The 19,759-nt window shown below is 38.8% G+C and overlaps 6 protein-coding genes across 8 annotated transcripts; 2 read left to right on the forward strand and 4 right to left on the reverse strand.

Moving 5' to 3' along the window:
* Nucleotides 1-15: 15 nt before the first annotated feature.
* On the reverse strand, nt 16-12,091 carry Pcf11 (Pcf11 cleavage and polyadenylation factor subunit). Of its 3 annotated transcripts, XM_088043397.1 has the most exons (11): nt 11,880-12,091; nt 8,532-8,717; nt 7,981-8,106; nt 7,378-7,776; nt 4,717-4,818; nt 3,935-4,667; nt 3,754-3,883; nt 3,482-3,684; nt 2,042-3,433; nt 767-1,990; nt 18-710 (listed from the first exon to the last, which is right to left on the reverse strand). In XM_088043397.1, exons 2-11 carry the CDS (start codon nt 8,706-8,708, stop codon nt 337-339), a joined length of 4,860 nt encoding a protein of 1,619 aa, XP_087899523.1. In that variant the 5' UTR covers nt 8,709-8,717; nt 11,880-12,091; the 3' UTR covers nt 18-336. The 3 variants fall into 3 exon arrangements, with proteins under 3 accessions (XP_087899522.1, XP_087899521.1, XP_087899523.1); XM_088043395.1 differs by having other exon boundaries at nt 17-710; nt 3,754-4,667; XM_088043396.1 differs by lacking the exon at nt 11,880-12,091 and having other exon boundaries at nt 16-710; nt 3,754-4,667; nt 8,532-8,737.
* Nucleotides 4,827-7,368, reverse strand: LOC148169930 (kinesin-like protein KIF11). Its single transcript, XM_088043398.1, has one exon. The coding sequence runs from the start codon at nt 7,277-7,279 to the stop codon at nt 4,898-4,900; it is 2,382 nt and encodes a 793-aa protein (XP_087899524.1). The 5' UTR covers nt 7,280-7,368; the 3' UTR covers nt 4,827-4,897.
* A 133-nt stretch (nt 12,092-12,224) lies between the features above and the next one.
* Nucleotides 12,225-14,941, forward strand: Rab30 (RAS oncogene family member Rab30). The gene is made up of 5 exons (XM_088044426.1): nt 12,225-12,537; nt 12,628-12,862; nt 12,909-13,092; nt 13,143-13,294; nt 14,055-14,941. Exons 2-5 carry the CDS (start codon nt 12,692-12,694, stop codon nt 14,157-14,159), a joined length of 612 nt encoding a protein of 203 aa, XP_087900552.1. The 5' UTR covers nt 12,225-12,537; nt 12,628-12,691; the 3' UTR covers nt 14,160-14,941.
* LOC148169932 (retinol dehydrogenase 12) lies at nt 14,842-16,658 on the reverse strand. Its single transcript, XM_088044421.1, has 5 exons — nt 16,066-16,658; nt 15,912-16,019; nt 15,694-15,867; nt 15,238-15,647; nt 14,842-15,153 (listed from the first exon to the last, which is right to left on the reverse strand). The coding sequence occupies exons 1-5, from the start codon at nt 16,238-16,240 to the stop codon at nt 14,947-14,949; spliced, it is 1,074 nt and encodes a 357-aa protein (XP_087900547.1). The 5' UTR covers nt 16,241-16,658; the 3' UTR covers nt 14,842-14,946.
* A 237-nt stretch (nt 16,659-16,895) lies between these two features.
* On the forward strand, nt 16,896-18,478 carry Kr-h2 (transmembrane protein 33-containing Krueppel homolog 2). Its single transcript, XM_088044423.1, has 5 exons — nt 16,896-17,189; nt 17,415-17,596; nt 17,665-17,732; nt 17,786-17,919; nt 17,967-18,478. Exons 1-5 carry the CDS (start codon nt 17,023-17,025, stop codon nt 18,199-18,201), a joined length of 786 nt encoding a protein of 261 aa, XP_087900549.1. The 5' UTR covers nt 16,896-17,022; the 3' UTR covers nt 18,202-18,478.
* A 67-nt stretch (nt 18,479-18,545) lies between these two features.
* Nucleotides 18,546-19,602, reverse strand: RpS3 (ribosomal protein S3). Its single transcript, XM_088044425.1, has 3 exons — nt 19,497-19,602; nt 18,957-19,323; nt 18,546-18,910 (listed from the first exon to the last, which is right to left on the reverse strand). Exons 1-3 carry the CDS (start codon nt 19,524-19,526, stop codon nt 18,582-18,584), a joined length of 726 nt encoding a protein of 241 aa, XP_087900551.1. The 5' UTR covers nt 19,527-19,602; the 3' UTR covers nt 18,546-18,581.
* Nucleotides 19,603-19,759: the final 157 nt, after the last annotated feature.

Consider the following 19,759-nt stretch of genomic DNA (forward strand, 5'->3'; position numbering starts at 1 on the left):
TTAAATGATTTTATACATTAGAAATTAATACCATATTTATCTTGAAACCATTTATTTGATTACCGTGAATAAGAAAACGCTATATACAGATAGGTGGCACATTTTAAAAAATAAATTTTATTTTCAACAAATGACAACAACAAATCATAGAATGGTTCAACATTTCTCAAATGTCGCAAAATACAAATTATTTACCATCAGTAGTAGTTACAACATGATTTAAAATAAATCGTAAAAAATGAAACAGGTGCAGTTAATTAAGAAAATCTTTGTACAAAACAGTCCCCTTAGTTCATTTGACTACTACACCACACACTTTATAGCACTAAAAGTTAATCACATGATACTGCACATTCCAGTCAGTTCACTTCCTTTTTTCACAGTGGGTAGTTTCTTCAGTTCTAAACCTCTCAACGCCGGTTTCACGTTCAACTGAATTGGCTCTTCTCCCGGAGGCAAAGGCTGCGACGGATCGATCACGGGCTCTAAACTAGGTACACTATCACACGGAACATCTTTAGTTTCTTTTGGAGTAATCACAGGCAACGGTTTACTTATGTTAATCTTAATTTTACTTCCGATACTCGGTGTCGTTGTCGGAACACTAGAAACTGGCTCAGTATTACCATCGATGGAACTAATGAAAGATGGCTGTGCCGGTTCAGTAAAAGTACTTTGCTCCTCTTGAGGTGGTACCAATGCGACGTCATCTAACAAGACGAAATTAAATTAATCAAAAATCTAAAAAAATAGTTTTGAAACTCACCCGGATCAATTGGTTCACTTTTGATTTTGATTTGGCCTCCGCCGTTCTTGATTTTGATCAGCCCTTCCTCCACGTCCATGAATCCATCATCAATCTGCTCGACTTTAATAGGAACATCCGCGGGCATGCTATCTTCGTACTCTTTGTCGTCATCAACTTCGATTTTTTCAGGTACGACTTCGTGGATGATAACATCATCGTCATCGTCGTCGTCATCGTACTCTTTCTTCTCCTCTTCTGGGACTTCCTCGTTAGACGGCTTCGACTCATCACTTTCTTCAATCACGACTTCGTCCTCTTTGGGTTGTTCCTCTTCTTCATCGTCGTCATCGAGGATAATTTCTAAACCGGGTATATTAGGTTCTTCAGTCTTTTCTTTAACGTCTTCCATTGGTTCTTCAATTTTACTCTCCTCAGCGGGTTCTAAAAGCGATGTTTGATAATCTTCATAACATACCGGATGGTACGTCTTCTCATCGACTCTGACCGCGTTTCGCAGCTGCCATTCCTCTTTATCTTCATTGAAGAATTGGTCGAATTTGTCTTGGCAGACTACGCAATACGGTTCGTGGACTTCAGGGTCCGCCGGAACAGTTGGTATTTCCACCTCTTCCTCAGCTTCCTCGCCCGCAGTCTCGGCTTGTAACTGTTGTTGGTCAAAGTAGTTCTCTCTTTCTTCGAGATCCTCAACTTCTACGTAATTCATCCAATCTGAGAGAGAATAGAACCATCGGCGGGTGGCCCCCACTCGGATGTTCTTCTTTCCTTTGCGATTTTGTCTAAAGTGCCAGTCTAGATGTTGGCTGTATCGCATGATTTGCTCTGGAGGGAAACGCATACCGCAACTGCTGCACGGATTTCCAGAGTACAGAGCTTCGTAGATTTGGCTTTGACGAATTTTCAGTGTTTCTGGTCTGTCAAAAGTGATGTGCCGGATGTGTTCGAAAGGGTTGCGTCTAATGGGTTTGATGGGGTAAGGTGGATGGACTTCTACTGGTTCTTTGGTGGCAACGATTCCTGTCGCAACTAGCTTTTGGAACAACTCGTTGATGTTGACACTTGGTGGTAGTACCGGTGTTGGATTCATATAAGGTACTGAGTCCATGGACTGGCTATTCTGGTTATCTGAATTGTGTACTAAGCTCTCCACTTGGTAGCCGCCGCCGCTGCTCGCTGATGGTGCCATCGACGAAGTCATGACACTGGACAAGACATCCAAATTGTCTGGAAAACAAGAGTTAAGTACCAACGCAATCAACAATCAGGAAAACTTACTTTGTTGCATGAAGTTCTGGAAGAAGTGTGGCGAGTTGGAATTTCTGTCCTGGTCATCTTCAACCTTTTTCTTGCGGTTGAAGACAGGCAAAGCAGGTTCGTTGATATCAACACTGACAAACGCTGAGCCGTCCTGACTATCGTCAGTCTCGGCAACTTGCACACCCTCCATGTCTTTAATACACACTAACCCCGGTTTTATACCTTTCGGTAACACTGAAAATCTGATAAAATGTTTCTTATCATGGACAGTTATAGGTTTAGGGAGGCCACCAAATTCAACTTTAAATGGAACATCATTTATTAAAACAGTTTTCAAAGCATCTACAAATTTTAATGTATGAGTTTCACCATCAATAACAAACTTCTGCACTTTGGCATCCAGAAAAACGGGAACCAAAATTTTCGCATCAATTATCAGATTTACTTTTCCGGCGACCAAATCAGTTCTTTTTACGGTGCCGATTCTAACATCCGGTGGGGGTTTTTCTAATTTGACAGTAGTCATTTTACCGTCTAAGTCTATCGTAATTCCGGGACTTCCAAAGTAGCATTCGTATGGTTTCCCGTCTATGAAAATCTCCCGAGTGGGAGCCCCCAATTTCACTTTGTGCATTTTTCCGTTTATATTAAGGTCCTTGTATCCTTCATTGAAGGACAATAAATATACATCTTTGTCATCGAAAATAACCTGCCTACTTCCATTCTGGAAGGATACTTCTCTGGGATCATCCCAGTTCATGAACACAATTGCCGTCTCATCGTAGTACCTTATATCACGTGGTACTTTATCAATATTAATTGTTTTCATGTCGTCTTGATTCACAGAATCTACAGTAACTTCAGGCGGAACTTCCGGTGATTTTTTCCCCCCAACATTTTGATTTCCGTAATCGCTTGGAAATTCGTTATGAGGCCTATTAAAATTCGGACCAATAGGCCTCCACGCGTTCACTTGAGGTAACCAAGGCCTAATCGGAGGCCTCGGATGTGGACCACCCACGTGAGAACTTTCCCAATGCCTTCTTTTACTACCCCTCCAATAAGACCCACCTCTTCTAGAGTCCCTGGAAAACTTATGGTAACTAAGTCTGTCGTCCTTATCCCCAAATTTCCCATCAGCTTCTTCCCCAAAGTCCAACTCTTCGTCGCTAACCGGCTGCAAACACTCTTCTTTATCCTTCATTTGCGCCTCCTGCAACTTCTGCTGCTCGATTTGTGCGATGATCTTCGTCATCAGCTGCTTCTGCTGCTCTTCGGTCAACGTCCCCGCTTTAATACACTGCTCGTCGTCGGATGAAATGATGACTTTCTTCACATTGTCGTTGAGCGATCGTGGTGAAACTGCGGGAATGCGGAGATCTTCATCTTCTTGAAGACGTTTCTTGCGGACTAAAAAAATCGTTAGAGTTGAGGTGTGATGGGGACCAAAAATCTTACAGGATTTTGCCATAATCTTGTCTCTTCCGGTAGCGTTGGCCAGTTTGGCGCGAACTGCATCAAAGTCGGACGTTTTCTTCAAAGATTCCTTGTCTTTTTCTTTCTCGGAATAGGAGATGATGGGCGGAGGAGGTGTTGGTGGACGCTCAGGCTGGACAACAGGCAACACAGTGCGAAGATCGGTGTCTTCGTTCCCAAACAATCTGAAATTTGAAAATAAACACGTGAAAACAATAGTCTTGATTAATATAAATGAAGTCAATTCAACTTACGCATCAAGAACTTCCGTTTTCGACTTCTTGTTGGCGGAATCTAAAGTGTCCGACGATGTTCGCTTCTTGGGTACGTCGTTTAGCTGTCTTAAGTCGATGTCTATTCCTGGGGGTCCGACTTTTACCACCACTAAAGACAAGGAGCTTATTCCCGACACCTTCGCCACAGAAAACAACTTACGTTTATCATCAGTTAGGTCGTTTTGTAGCCGCGGTTGTTTTTCCGGTGGTCCACTCATCCTCAAATCGATGTCTTGATTGGGCTCCGGACTAAACGAAGGCGATCGATTTCTTCTGATGTAGTTGCGATTCTTGGTTGATCCCTTAACACCTTTGAATGTTGGAGGCGAAGAGTCAACTTTATGACCCTTCCCGTCCCTATCACGTTTCAGGTTAAAGCTTTTTTTATCAATCGAACTATGTTCTTTCTTTTTATGCCTGCTAGGAGACTTGGTTGGAGATTTTGCGTCACTTTTATCACTTTTACTCTTAGTTGGCGAATCAGACAGATTCATGGAACCTTTAAATTTCGTCTCATTGTCTCCGGTTTTGTTACGTGAAGGTTTCATGGGTTTTTGTTCCGACTGTCTGGACTTGAGGAAAGATTTGGATTTGTCTAGTTTGTTTTGGGATGGAAGGGCATTGTCTTTATTATTAACTAAACGAGCTTCGATACGGCTGTCTCGAACGCTCTTGGTATTTGTAACAACTTTATTATTAGAATCTAATATTGAAGGCTTAGATCCTAACGCAATACTAGCGTTGTTGTTGACGGCAGCTGTACCATTGCTAGCCTTGTCTGCCTGTTGACGCAACAAACGTGGATCTCGAATCGGTTTAGAGGCAGCTGCCACCAATGCACTGTTCACTGGTGTTATTCTTGGTGCTGATGGTTGCACTCTTGAACCGAGTCCCTATAATTACTACATAAGCACAAATCAAAAAAACAAAAAACGAACTTACCACGTTTGATTTGGTTTTCGCTTCTCTGGTTGTACTTGGGGTAATTTTATTAGCTACATCAGGCATAAGTTGTTTCGCCACTTCAGGTTTAAGCAATATGTTCTAAAAGAAAAAAATCGATTCAATAAAAAAAATCGGTACAAATTGAACATGTAATTAAAAACAAGCGGGAACTACAGAATTATTGACTGTCTAGAAAGAGTTGGTAAAGTTCGCACTTCGACAAGCTCTCTTCCAATTTTTCAGGATAAACGTAATTTTGTCTAACCGGAGTGTCACCCGTATGAGCCACGAACTGAACGTTATCATCGATTTCTTTTTTAATTTTCTCCAAGGTTTGATCGGAGAAATTTCTAACCGAGCTCATAAACGTCGTTTGATTACTTTCGGCGCTTTTTAACCCAAGAAGAATATTCGTTATCTTCCTTTCCGATTCCGTGTTAAATTGCGACTTAATATTGTCGATCTCTTGCGAGTATCGACAACTTAATTGTTTCGTTTTCTTCATTTGAGAAACCAACTTGGTATTAGTGTCCGTAATAAAATCTCTAATAAATTGATGACTTCTTTCCCTGTGACATTCAATTGTTTCATTCAAAACCGCTTCATCATTTGCTATGCCATGTTTCAGTCTTTGAATTAACGAAGATTGCGAGTTCATTATGTCTTTAACACACATCATATAGTCATTTAGCTGTTGCTTCATTGCGTTTGCACAACGTGTTGTAAGCACATCCATTTCGTGGATCTTCGTCTCGTTGTATTTCTCCAAATCTTCGACAGTTTTCTTTTGACCTTCAAACGCGGAGGACAACGAAACATCGAAACACCTCTGGATTTCATTATTTAGTACATTGTCATCGATTTTCAAGTTTTCTTTCTCCGAGTCTTCTTCGATTTTTTTGGAGTACTCGGACAACCGCCTGCACATCTTCCATGCGTTTTCTTTCAGACATTTCACATTCGCGTGGACTTCACTGAAGGAAATGGTTTGTCGTTCCACAACGTCTTTCGTGGCATTTTGAAACAACTTTAACGAATTATCGAAGAAACTGTAGGCGTTACGTGCCGTCTCGGCGTTTTTCAAACTAATTTCGCACTGATTTTCGTATTTGTTGCTGAAGAGAGCTTCGTGGTTCGTCGAGACTTGACAAACTTTCCACAGTTGATCAGTTGCTTTTCTCAAATCATATTCGCGCTTTTTCAGGTAGTTAAGAACGTGCTCGTCTCGTTGCCAAGTGTGTTTCTTTTCATCAAGTTCACGTTTCGCATCTTCATAACAGTTCTGTAATTCAGTTAGTCGCTTGTTTTTTTCACGGTTCTCGTGTTCTAATTCTTCGTTTCGTTCCATTAAAATCGCAATTTGTTTCTTGGCGTCATGAACTTCGGTCTGAAGCTGCTCTCGATTCGCGCAGAGTTTATCGTAATGTTCACGAGTAATGTAAAAACCTTCTCCAGCTCTAGCGACGGCTAATTCTTTTCTTAGTCGTCCAATCTCGTCCTTCAACAACTTGACCAAATGCGTTTGTTTTCGGTTTTCGTTCACTTGAGGGCAGTTTGAGACATTTCTCGCGACTTGAGCGTACTCCAAAGTGCTCAAAGTCTCATCCCAAACGTTTCCTGCCGAGGAAATTGTAGCAATCATGCATGTCTTTGTTTTACCACCAAGACTATCTTGGAGGATTCGAGTTAACTTGGAATCGCGGTAAGGAACATGTTGAGCTTTGTGTGCTAACGCTTTGATGACTTTCCCCAAAGTTAGTAAAGACTTGTTGATGTTTCCAGCTTCTCTAGCTCGGAGCTCGGTACTGCCTGATCTCCCCAAATTTTCGCTACCGGCCAAATCAACTAAATAAAGTTTACCGGTTTTGATTAATTCATCGCCGTCTTCAGTCAAGTGACGCGTTAGTACCGAAAGAATGAAGATCGAGTGTGATCTGGAACTATTTCGATTCATGTTGGTCGAAGCTGTTTGTCGTTCCATCAACCCCACATTGAGCCAGACGGTTACTTCTTGGGAGTTTAAGACGGTGATTTCGCTCATACCTTTGGTCACCACGGAACCTTTGTCGTCGAAGATTTTCACAGGAACAACATTGTTGGTTAACAAGTCGCGAACTTCTTCGTTGTAGATTTCAATGAACGACACCCGAACTGTGTATTCAATTTTGGTGATTTGGTCCAACTGTGTGAATAATTGTGAAGCTGAACGTGGGATCAATCCAATTGATTCTTCATTGTCGTGGTTCCCAACCATCGTGTACGTTTTTCCTGTTCCCGTTTGTCCGTAAGCGAAGACAGTGCAGTTATATCCAGATATGATGCAATTGATAAGAGGTGATACTACGGCGTTGTATATCTCCTTTTGAGACGTTTCTTCAATAAACACTTTATCAAAAACGTATCTTTTTTCAATAACACCGGATTTCAACACAAGCTCGTTTCCTGTAGCATGTTGAATTAAGTTGGGATAACCCATTGATAACTCGTGCTCATTAAATGGCCTTTGGCGTATGTACACTCTCACTGGTTGGTTCTTTCTTTTACTTTCGTTTTGGTTCATTTTAGCATAAATATTTTGACACGTAAAAAAGCGTGACTTATGTACACTACGTTCATAATTTCCCGGTTAGTAACTAAGAAACAAAGTGCCAAACTTACCTGAGTTCTAGCAGGTACACTTGGAACAACAGCACTGGGGTTACTCTCCAACTGCTTTTGTAGTTTGACCTGAGTTTGCAAAAGCTCAAGTTTCAACTTTTTCTGCTGAAGCTCGATTAATTCTTTTTGCTTCTGGATCAATTTTTGTTGCATGGTAAAAGTTTCCATGTCTAAGGTAGAAGCTGAAGGTTCAGGAACTATGGGTTCAGGTTTTGGTTTGGTCGTTTTGAGAAATTTGGGATTGAAATGTATACTGTTGGAAGTGGGTTGCGCAGTGACGGGCCAAGCAGGATCTAACATATTGATCTGGACATCAATAGCGTACAACTTCATCTGTGGGAAGATGTTATTCCAGGTTTGTCGAAGTTTGAACATTTCAGCTCTGGTTTCTTCATCCACCTATAACGATCACACAAAAATTAAAATCGTGTAAGAATGTTTATGCATCATGATGATTTAGCTCCTATGGTTGATTTCAATAACAAAAAACACAATAGTTTCGACAAAAACAAAGGTCAGTGTCAACAATTGTTGAAACAATAGTGCGTGGGAAATGTACACGATGTCGCCAATGCGCATATTCTTCAGTTTTCTAAAACTTACCACTTTGAAAACACTGCAGAATGTCTTGACGATATTTTGGCTGAAGAGCGCCGTGTAAGTTTGTCCAATATTCTTGGCGATACAGTCGACGAGATAGAGAATTGGAAGTTTGACATTGGTCTGAACCTGTATGGAATAAACTCACACCATTGTAACACTTGAAAATTCTAAACAACCAGTAAAATTTAGTGACTATAGCACACACTTAAATAATTACCTAAATACCATCCCAAGCGAAATCTGTACCGTTTACACTTTTTTATGCCACCATTCATACGGTTTGAAAAAACAAAAACGACGCACTCTCGGCTGAACCGAAAAGCGTCTAAAATAAACAAACAAAAAATGATATTACAATGAAAATACTACAAGAGGCGTAAGCCCCGCGACGATGAAGACGCAGTGCAAAAATAAATTATCGTACTTTAAAACTGTTTATTAAAATATATCACAAAGAGACTAGATTGAGTCAGGAACGTTACAATGTGTGACTGGGGAATGTTTGGGTACTCTTGTCCCAAATTTAGCTTAAATAACAATCAAAAAATAACCTTATCGAGATGCTCTTCAATTGCCTCAACGATGAAAGGAGCCTGGGCTAAATTTTCTTCCGCCAACATTGTCAACATGTTGATCAACGGCTTACTGTTGAAAGTGAGATCTTGAAGGCTGGAGGTGTACTCCGCCTTTATCTCTTCACTGTTCATCCTGGCGTCCGTCACGATCATGAGACCACCCTGCAATTTAAAAAAATGCGCTTACTACAATATTTAATTAGTTTCAGTAAAGTTCAGTTCAATCATTTCAATACTTTCTTAGCGTGTTACCTTTTCAAATTATAATTACGCTCATTTTCAATATTGTATAGGTATATATGTAGTTCCCGATGTTACAAGCAATTAAAATTATAATGGTGAATTGGCGGTTATACGTATTATTGTTTTGTGTAATGTATAACGCCAAAAAGCGGCGGCAGATATGAACTCAAAATGGTAAAAACCTTACGAGTTAAAAAAATCGTCAATTACCCAAATTGGAGTGATTAGGGAAACGCACAAATTTGAATAATCGATCGTATTTATATTGTATTTACAATTTCAGCAAAAAAACTCAACTCCAACAATCGTTATTATATTGTACTACATAAACAGACTGAAACGAATTAAAATTTATTAAAGTATACTCGGTTTTATGATAATTTGATAAACAATGCCAAAGGTTAGGAAAGAAAATTTCCTAAGAAATCTTAGTGCAATATGGCGACACACGTAAACTTTAACAGGATTATCTGACTCATTGGCATGTTAATTTACACTTTAAGTATGACAACTATTTAAAAATTACTGTTAATAACTGTAACTTTGTAGCCACACACGATGCCAAAATTTTCTTTGTTCTCATTTATTCTGAAACTGTGATTTATCGAAAGTTTTTTTCCAATTTCCAAAGGTTAATGTATTTTTATCAATTCTGCAAAAGCGCAAAATATTTCCTCTTACTCAATAATCAACTGATTGTGACTTCCAAATATATCATGTAATGTTTTATCTATTATCTTCTTGTATCAAGTTTACCGGATGACAAACAGAATTTGTGATGGCGGCATGAAACTGCTTGTAACTGAAATATTTCACAATGCCAACCATTCTGAGAAAAGTTCCAGGTAGATACGGGTGAAAATAAAGAAGGGAAAGGAATTTACAAGAAAATTGTTTCGGTGCTATTTGTGATAACCATTTTTAACTCTACCTGTAAAATACCTCAATCAGACCAGGTAAAGGTCACTTAGCTTATGAAACTTTTAGAACAGACTGGTAATACATAGTCATAACACCCATCTATTCTATTCTTGTTACGAATTATGTTACGCATCACAAAGAAAATGCGGGCCTGACCATGAATTACTTGCGGAACTTCTCCATTGTCAGGGAAGTTAACTGCAGCACAAAAGACCTAGTATAAACACCAATAAAAAAATCTGGGCTGCTCCTGCATTTATTAAGAAAAAGAAAGTAACGACAATGCAAGCAAAATGAAAAGCTTCGCAATACGCAAACCCAATTGATCTGATCATCAGTATTATAAATACCAATCTACCAATTAATAAGTCTGTTACTCTCTTCAGAAGTGGATTCCAGTGTTTTTTTATTTCCCATTTCGACATGTGTTAAAATTGCTAGTGAAATAAGAAACCCTGGTATATTTTAAATCATTCCGTATCGAAATGGATATTCTAGCACTGAAAACGAATTGGAAAATAGGGAAAATAGGTCTGTTACAAGAACAAATTAGGAAAAATAATATAAAAACCTCGTTCATAAGGCCATTTAGGCACTCATCCATTATAAAACTCGCGGCTTTGCCGCTCGTTTTATAAACTTGGATTCGTGCCTAAAAAATTGCCTTATGAAACTCGGTGTTTTAATATACTATTCTGACCACTCTAAACTCCTTAAAAAACTTCAACAATCTAGTTATTTATTTGCGGCTAGGCACTTTTATGGGGGCCTACTATAAATATCTAGACTGGCTCAGAGGATCATAATTCATGTGAATATCAAGCGGTCAAATAAGTCACCTTTCATTTCTCTGAAGCCTATCTTTGACTAGTTATTTTGAAGTTACGAAAAAAACGCAGTCTTGAAAAACAATAAAATGAATAAACCATAGATATTTTTCTTTCAAAAGCAACGTCTCTCTCAAATTGTTATCAGCATTTTCCCAGAATCCTTGATAATATAAAATTACGTGACACAAACAAAAGACTGTTTCTTCAAGCAAAAACATGACTGGTCATTTTTCCGGCGACTGAGGGTAGTTTTATTCGATCGTCTTATACTAGCAGGCCCTATTTATCAATGAGTCATATGAACCTGAAGGAAATCAAGTTTTAAAATAACCCCAAAAGGTTTTTTATTGAGATTGGATCTTTCAATTTCCAATTAATGTGATAAAAAACACAGGAATTTCCCAAATGAACGTAAACAGACAAAAACAACAAAAAATAAAATTGAACTAAAAATAGTTGTATGTATGCAATACCGAACAAAACACCGACTGGTATCAGCTAGAATTTTGTTTATTTATAAACTTAATTTGTAAATAAACATTCATATCACTAATGAAAGTGTCAACTCGGCAAATACTTGGATATGTAATATGACCGTGTGGGTTGTTTTTCCCCTTAAATCCTGAAAACAATAGATGTTTCTGTCTTTCAATGATTAAATTGTTAGTACCTTGACTTGTTTGGATACAAGAACTTGGTAACAATACAATAATTAATAACGTCCTTTGTTATGTTGAACTGTTACCAGTACCACTCATCTTGCTAAACCATAATGAATTTGGGGTAAAAACTCTCTATCAATATGACTTGCAGGATGATCGATTAGCTGAGTATTTTCAGTTTCTAGTATCGCATGCGAAATATTCTATTTGATTACATTACACAATTGTATGCCTTACACCTTGACTAATTTTGTCAAAATGCCTGCCATATTTGCCTCCAAATAAGTTCACAGAAATGCCACCACGTCCGTAACCATGTCCTAAATTCCATTTTTTCCGCCGTCACCGCTACAAATAAATATTTTGGATTTTCTGGTTAAAAACAAGGAAAAACCAGTTGTTTATCAATAAAGAATGACTTTTGGAAAAAACACGTCGGTCAACGTATCCACTAACCCACCATTTTTACATAACTAACTCGTGACAAATCCCACATATTGCAAGGAACTCCCCACGTATTTCTTTAGATGCGTTTTCAATTTAAAATGCTCAAAGATGCCAAATTCTGAATAAAATATAGCAATTCCAAGAAAGATATCTGGTTACTCTACGTGTTCACGTCAAGGTTGTTGCTCAATATTGAGTGAAAAAAAAGCGTTTAAACTCACCTTAAAGAGTAAACCGGAAATCCTCTTGAAGTACACATCTAAAAATAAGAATTAGACCCAAACTTGAGCAATTTCAACTTGGGAAAAGTTCAACCAACACACAACACACACTATCAAACAAATATGGCGGACATTTAACGTTTCCTTTTCACTTCGTCTGAACCACAGCCAACTGTGGCGTAGCTTTAGGTCGAATGACGCAGGAACATGCGCTGTATGAGTCATTCGATCTAAAATTGGAAGTGGCTAAACCTACACTAATCGAATTAAGCGAATAACGATTATTTTAGAAAATTGCTCCGTAGCCGTAGGAATTTAAACCAAAATGAGCGTGCGTGGAAAATACCAACTCTGTGTTTGTTCGCTTAATTTGCTGTGCTTCAAAAATCTGGAAAAGTGACAGGATTTTCAAATATCCCTCCAATTGTGCGTGTGTGAAGAAGGCTTTTCGTGACTTTAACCACCGTTTTGGAGTTATTGGAATGTGGGGGGATGGTAACTTGGAATCCCATTGGAAATGGTGAGATCATGTGTGGGGGAATGTGTCAAATCAGTCAAAATAAATGATTGCTGTCATCCGTGAAACGATGAACGAATATAGAGAAAATCCAAACATATCTTAAACCGTACCAAGGACACAGCTTATCAGAAAAAACAGGTGATTACCCCATTTCAGTGTTAAGACAGTTTTGTAATTTCTGGTGTTCAAACCCATATGTACACACCTGTATGACGTAATTTGTTACAGATGCAACCAGAATGTCGAATTATTTTTACAACAGTACGAAACAAACGGGTGTCAATTAATTATTATGGACGACTACAAGTTTCTCTTTAAAGTGGTGCTTGTTGGAAACGCTGGCGTTGGTAAAACTTGTCTCGTCAGAAGATTTACGCAGGGACTGTTCCCCCCAGGACAGGGGGCTACTATAGGCGTAGATTTCATGATCAAAACTGTTGATGTGGATAATGAGAAAGTTAAAGTAAGAAAAACGTGTTTTTTAGCATCAATCTCACTGTCTTCTTTAGTTACAAATTTGGGATACAGCAGGTCAGGAGCGCTTCAGGTCAATCACTCAGAGCTATTATAGGTCGGCACATGCCTTAATTTTAGTGTATGACATCTCATGCCAGCCCACATTTGACTGTTTACCTGACTGGCTCAGAGAAATTGAAGAGTATGCTAGCAGTAAAGTCCTAAGGGTATTAGTAGGTAATAACATAAGCACCAAAGAAACACACGTATTTATATGGAGGTTCTAGGCAATAAAATTGATAGAGAAGACAGGGAGATTCCTACACATGTTGGGGAAGAATTTGCTGAAAGACACAACATGTACTTTTTAGAAACCTCAGCTAAAGAAGCAGAGAATGTTGAGAGGCTATTCATGCAAATTGCGGAAGATTTGATGAAAGTAAGTTTGCAGGAGAGTTATCCTCAGATTTGGGGTAGTTTGAATTTTGTTTCATTATTCTTAAAGTGGGGCGCGGGAAGTTTCTACGTGGCGTTTTACGATTTGTTTCATTTTATTTTATCTTTAGAATTCAGTGATTCTTATTAACATTTTTCAGTTAAGTCCTTCATCCTTTATTTCGTTTTCGGGTTTTTTAGTTTCTCAAGTCCTTTCTTGGTTTCTTGACTTCTCAATTTTCTCTCTTTTATATGGACACTTAACTAGAAATTGTGCTCAATGTGAAATCAATGGAAAATTGCGTCTAAGAAAATGAGCGGCGCTCTGAAATATTGAAGCAAATCGATTAGTTGTTATTCTGATCGTCCTTTGATTTTTTACACCAGAGATTAGTTTTACTATAATTACGTAAATAAAAAAACGACTTTATCTTCGTAGAAATACAATATTTATTTCAAGGTTGAAAGTTAAAATGCTCAAAAGAAAGAAATCAAATTACTGTTCACAATTAATTACTCTATCAGACTGTTAGACCTACATAAATCGATAATTATGCTTTATTAGGTTTTCTAAGAATGTGTTCATATTTAGTTGTCCGGGACTAATAAAAATAGTCCGAAAGTCCAAACCAGCGATTGACTGGCAAATTACCTTCTTTTAATTTAATGCAAATTTTATTCCTGTTTTTACATCAAGTATATAAAAATGATTTGTAAACATCGCGACCTTGAGTTGTATATTATAATTTCCTTTTTTTTAACAGCAAGCGCGGAGCCGAGACCTTCCAAGGTACGAAGCCTCCGCGACGAGTTTAAATGGCCGGACTTCAACAGTAAGCGATTCAGGTTGTTGCAGTAAGTTCCAATAGACCAATCTTGTTTACTTAAGTTTGCTCAGGTCTTTTGTACTTAATTTATGACTATACGTAGCGCAGATTAAAAATGATTGGTTGTGAATATTTATTACATAACTGGTACTATTGTTTGTCCCGTTTTTAGTTGGGGTAGCAATGGAATTGATTCGTACTTTTTATGATATTGTCGGTCTGTGCCAATGTGCTTCCTAATGTGACGAGTTTATTGTTTGTAGACCTTCCGCTAGTAATTGGAGGAATTAGAGCATTTTCATCATGATATAGGCGGTAGCGTTTGCACATCATTTCACGTAATATCACATTGTTCTTTGTAGATATAATTGTACGCTTATATGTGACGTAATTTAAGGTAGCTACTAGGTTAAAGTGCATACAACGACTTTCGTAAAATCCCTTTTGGCACCGCCCGAGTATTCAAATCAAATCGTCTTTTTCAATGTAAAGATGGATTTTGAACCAATTTTCTATGAACGTTTGTGTGTTCTAATTTAAGACTTTTGATGAAGGTGCTCTAAAATTTGTGTTAGTGCAATATTACGTTCAGATTGTTACACTTTGTTATCCAAGGGCTTGTTGCACTTTTTGTTAAACATCGCAAAGCGCAACTTTCAATAACCGTACTGATTTCACGTGTAGTATTCATTTTAGTATCATTGGTGTAGGTGATATTATAATGTTAAGAGATTACGTTATTTATTTACATGTTTCATAATAATAAGCCAAAGAATAATCATGTAAAGCAAAAACTATTAACACAATAAATCATACACTTTTAACTGTTCTAATTATTATTGTCGTGGGAGTGCCCAAACTCTTCAATCTTAAGTAAGTCTTTGGTGAAATTGAACAGTTTCTCTTGCAGATCCTCGCTTTTGGCGGTGTCATTTGTCGAGAACACTCGGCAGTTGTGGATGTATGTACCACCCTTTCCTTCCAAGAGGGAGGAAACACAAGCGTGGATGATGGGCATCGCTCCTTGCTCCGGCGTCTGAAAAACGGACGTTAGCTCAAACCACCGCAATTAAAAGTCAACCAAGTCTTTCTATTTTTCTATCGTCATGCTAATTTATACCTTAAAAACCAAGGATGGCATCCAAGGAGCCAAGTTTTTCAAATGTGTCCCATCAAACAGCTCCGTGTTGACAATGCCCGGATGTACGGAATGTAGCTGCACGTGAACATTCTCCTTCCGGCAGATCCGCTCAACATAATTTGTGAAAAGAATTTGTGCCAACTTCGATTGAGCGTATGCCTCGGCAGCAATGTACCGCTCGCGATTGTTTATGTCTTCGAAGTTAATTTTTCCTGCTAGATAAGCACAGGAGGAGACATTCACAATACGCGATCTCGACGCCTCTGTTCCTGCTGCACACATCTGAGGGAAGACTAAATGAGTGAGCAGGAAGTGTCCCAAGTAGTTTGTTGAAAATTGGGACTCGTAACCGTCGCGAGTTTCAATGTAAGGTCCAAACATGATTCCAGCTGAGGGAAAATAGTTAGTTTAATGAGAGAGGGGTGGGGTGCTCACCATTGTTTATTAAATAATTGATTTTCGGGTGTTTTTCGCCAACGACTTTCGCAAAACTCTTAACAGAGTCGATGTTACTGATATCTAATTTGTAAACACTCAGAGTTCCGGTGGTGACATTACTGTCCCGGAATTTCTGGAGGAGCTGCTCCCCTGCTTGCACGTTCCTGCAACCTGTTTAATTATGTAGAGACGGGGACGAGCGGTACGAAACTTACCTATGATGACGTGTACGTCACATTGAAGAAGCATCCGCACTACTTCAGCCCCAATGCCTCGGGCACCTCCCGTAATAAGCGCGACTTTCCCGGTCAAATTTGGCAATTCTTGAAATGGAAAGTAGAGATTTTGTCACAAGGACTGTCAACTTACCAGTCTTATTCTTGCTTCTCATTACCATGTCCTCTAAGAGGGCTCTAGAGCCCAACGCGTTGTACACCAATTCATAGCGAGCTTCAGCCAAAATCAAGTGCAAGGGCTTTTTGGAGCGCCAAATTGCCACTGCTGTCACAATTATAATAATTCCGCAACCAATTAAGAGAAACATTGATTATAATCATGAGTTGTACGCCAATGCCGCTGGTCTAATGTAAACTGAAGAAAGAAAGTTTCTCGACACGACTTTCTCCAGATGGGCCGCTTGACATGGGTAGCTATTGTGCAAGGTGAAAATGAAGATTTTAAATAAAAATTCGCAACAAGTAGACGCTTTTAATTGTATTGTTATGGTCACTGCTTCTGTGCTCTCTTTAATTAGAATAATTTATTAATTATTGCTTCATATGTGGGGTAATTAGGATGGCGATTTTGAGGAAAATTTCCACAAAATCTTCCACGCAAAGAAAAATATCGAAAGTAGGTCACCGTCTCTTCGTAAATGAGCCCAAAGTTATTTTGCTAACAAAAAAAAATCCAAGTGACATGGGACATAACCACGTCAACACCTGTCAGTTTGACAACTGACGTAAGCGCCATCTGCAGCAACCAAAATCGCCTTTTCATAATTAATATAATCATTTTTTCTATATTTTTAATAATTTCTTGTTCAGTTGTATGGTCGACGTCTTATTACGTTCTATTTTTTTTATTTGAAGAGAAAGAAGGAACCTATTACAGGTTTCTACTTCTTCAAACGTCAAATTCCCAGCCCCGCAAATGTCACAAACTCACTCTGTCATTACGTGTTTATGAGCAAGTGTGATATGCACGTACCTTTGATTTGTTACCTTTTGATAGTAACATTAGCTGGTTAATCGTGTTAACATAATATTAGACTCTTCTCGAGGAATTACGCAACTTCATCAGTGAATTCCTAAAAAGTAATTGAAAATGAGTGACGGTGCGGGACCATCGACCAGTTCTGAGCAAAGACCACGGGGGCTGAACATAGAAGCTCTAAAACAACATGTTCTGAGCCATAAGATAGATTGTGGATTATGGGCAATGCGAATAATTACAGTTTTGTTCACTTTCGGGTATTTCCTTCCAATTTTTGGGTAAGACCATGTAGCCTTGCTTTTATGATAATTACAGTGCCGGTTGATAACTGGTTATTCTTGAATTCTATAAACTAATTACTGTGGATCGAAAAGTAAGGTAAACAACTGCCGCGTCATTTTATGGAGCTTTTTTGTCGCGAAGGACGAAAGAAAAGTTCAAAAGTAGCACACATCACTTTCCTTTGTGAACTTTCACCCAAGCAAATTTTGTTTATGTTGCAGGAGTGCTCAAAATGCTTACTACAAGGCTTTGATTGCTAACGCGGCGATAAATGCACTGAGGCTACATCAGAGACTTGGGAGAGTTAGATTGAGCAGGGAATTTTTGACTGAGCTGCTGATGGAAGACAGTTGCCATTATCTCTTCTATTCTATGATTTTCCTCTATGTTGCTCCATTGACGTGTATCCTTTTTAACAGAATTAGAATCACAAAGACTCTTAATTAGGTATTTATCCTTAACAGTAGCCAGTGGTCCTGTTGCCAGTGGTGCTTTTCTCCATCCTCCATGCGGCGAGCTACTCCCTCACCTTATTGGATGTATTATTGATTGCAACAATTGTAGTTCATTAAATTAATTGATTTTGTTGTAGACATTAGGCCAGAACTCTTGGTGGGGAGCGCGCCTCCTCATCTCATTGGTTGAGTTCCAATCTTTGAATATTTTGAGACTCATCGCATTTACTGAGATTATCATGATGCCCCTTACTGTCTTTTTCGTCCTAATGTAAGAAAACTCATTTTATTGACCACAAACTGAGAGAATTTTTTCAGGGGACGTGCCAGCTTACTAACCCCATTCATCTACTACCACTTCTTGACTCAGAGATACACTTCTAGGCGCAATCCATACAACAGAAACATGTTCCACGAACTTAAAGTTCTCTTTGAAAGAACAGCGGCCAAGCCAAGCATGCCATCGTTTGTCAAAAGTATCCTTTTGGGAATTGTGAGCTTCACGACGAAACTCGCGCCCCCACAAGTGGCTCAGCCTCAGCGCCAGCAGTAATTTTTTATTTGTATCCTAGTTGTTCGTGATATGGGTCGTTCTAAGCCTGGTATTGTTTTCAGCACTTGTTTTTGAGGAAATTTCACGCGAATCGCACTTTCAGGTGTAATCAAATTTTTTATACTTTTTAAAGAATACTTTTATATTCCTTTAAGTTAGATGGTGTTAACTGGTTATGTTGTTATTCTGTAATCATAAATGCGCATTGTACACGTGGAGATTCTTTAGTTTTATGTCACTTGTGATCACATCTTTTACGGTTGTTCCGTTGTGTACACTCTCCATGTGATCATGTTGTTATGTTAAGTAAAAATTTGTAATTTCACAATAAAAAAAACCTTAAAAAAGTTTCCAACTTTTATTGAAAATTATAGATAAAGTTAAGCTACAGCTATGGGAGCTGGTGCAGCGTCAGGTTTTACAGCTTTAATTTCACTGCTGGGGAACAGAGGGAGAATCTCTTCTTTAGGTTCCACCACTGAAACATTGTCTGGAAGAGGCCTCTTGGGTCCAGTTTTGCCAGTTTGATCCCACGGCAACATAATCTTTACTTTAATTCCCAAGACTCCTTGCCTCAACAAGACGTGTCTTGTGGCGGTGTCAACGTAATCATTGCATGGATCTCCAGAGTGGATCATCAATCCATCGACGAATTTCATTGATTTTGCTCTCTGGCCACGGAGTTTTCCAGAGACCACAACTTCACATCCTAGAAACAAACAATTAGAAATTGATAAACACAAAATTGTAGTTACCTTTAGCTCCGCACTCCATGATGTACCTCAAAACACCATAGCAAGCACGACGTACAGCCAAACCTCCAATCAGTTTAAACCGAAGAGACTCCGCTTGTGCGATAGCGCACAACCCTCTGTTTGCTACCTTCTCACCATACAAAACCACGGAATTTTCAGGGAAATTGAACCGTTTCTGTACCACCGAAGTCAATTCACGGATACGACGGTTCTTCTCCCCCAAAACTCGATCAGTTCGTGTAGCCATGATGATGATTTCCGTGCGAGTTGGGGTGACTCGCACCTCGACGCCGGAGTATCCATCTTCGGACAATTCACGAGTCAAAAACTCGTTCAATTCGGCTTTGAAGACGCCATCGCCAACAAACTACAATCAAAAACAAGAAATGCGATGAGTGGAGCACATGTGGCACCAGAATTAGGTTATAATCACAAAGAGTTACAAAGCTGGCCTCAAACTAACTCTGAATCGTAGAATGAGACGCTCTGAAGGTGTAGTGATCATTTTAAATTCACAATTTTAGTTGGAATTGTATTTACCTTGCGTTTTTTCGAGATTGGAGTCGCCATTTTGACGTTCTAAGCGGAAAAGGAATTTGACATGTGTAGAAAGAGCAAGCGGAAGTTGAAATTGACAGCAGGATGCTCCAGAGGGCGCCCAGACGCGCGAAATTTAAAAAATTTGGTGAAAAAAACACTTTTTACAACCTAATGCGTGTTCGCAAATATTAGTAACGTTAAATTAGTCATTTTTTTGTCACATTCATAGAAAGTTTTTTCGGCACCTGCAATGTTGCGTAATC

The sequence above is a fragment of the Gnatocerus cornutus genome, chromosome 8 (genome assembly GCF_029298725.1).
Source record: "Gnatocerus cornutus isolate USDA-ARS CGAHR chromosome 8, icGnaCorn1.1, whole genome shotgun sequence".
In the NCBI taxonomy this organism is placed as follows: Eukaryota; Metazoa; Arthropoda; class Insecta; order Coleoptera; family Tenebrionidae; genus Gnatocerus; species Gnatocerus cornutus.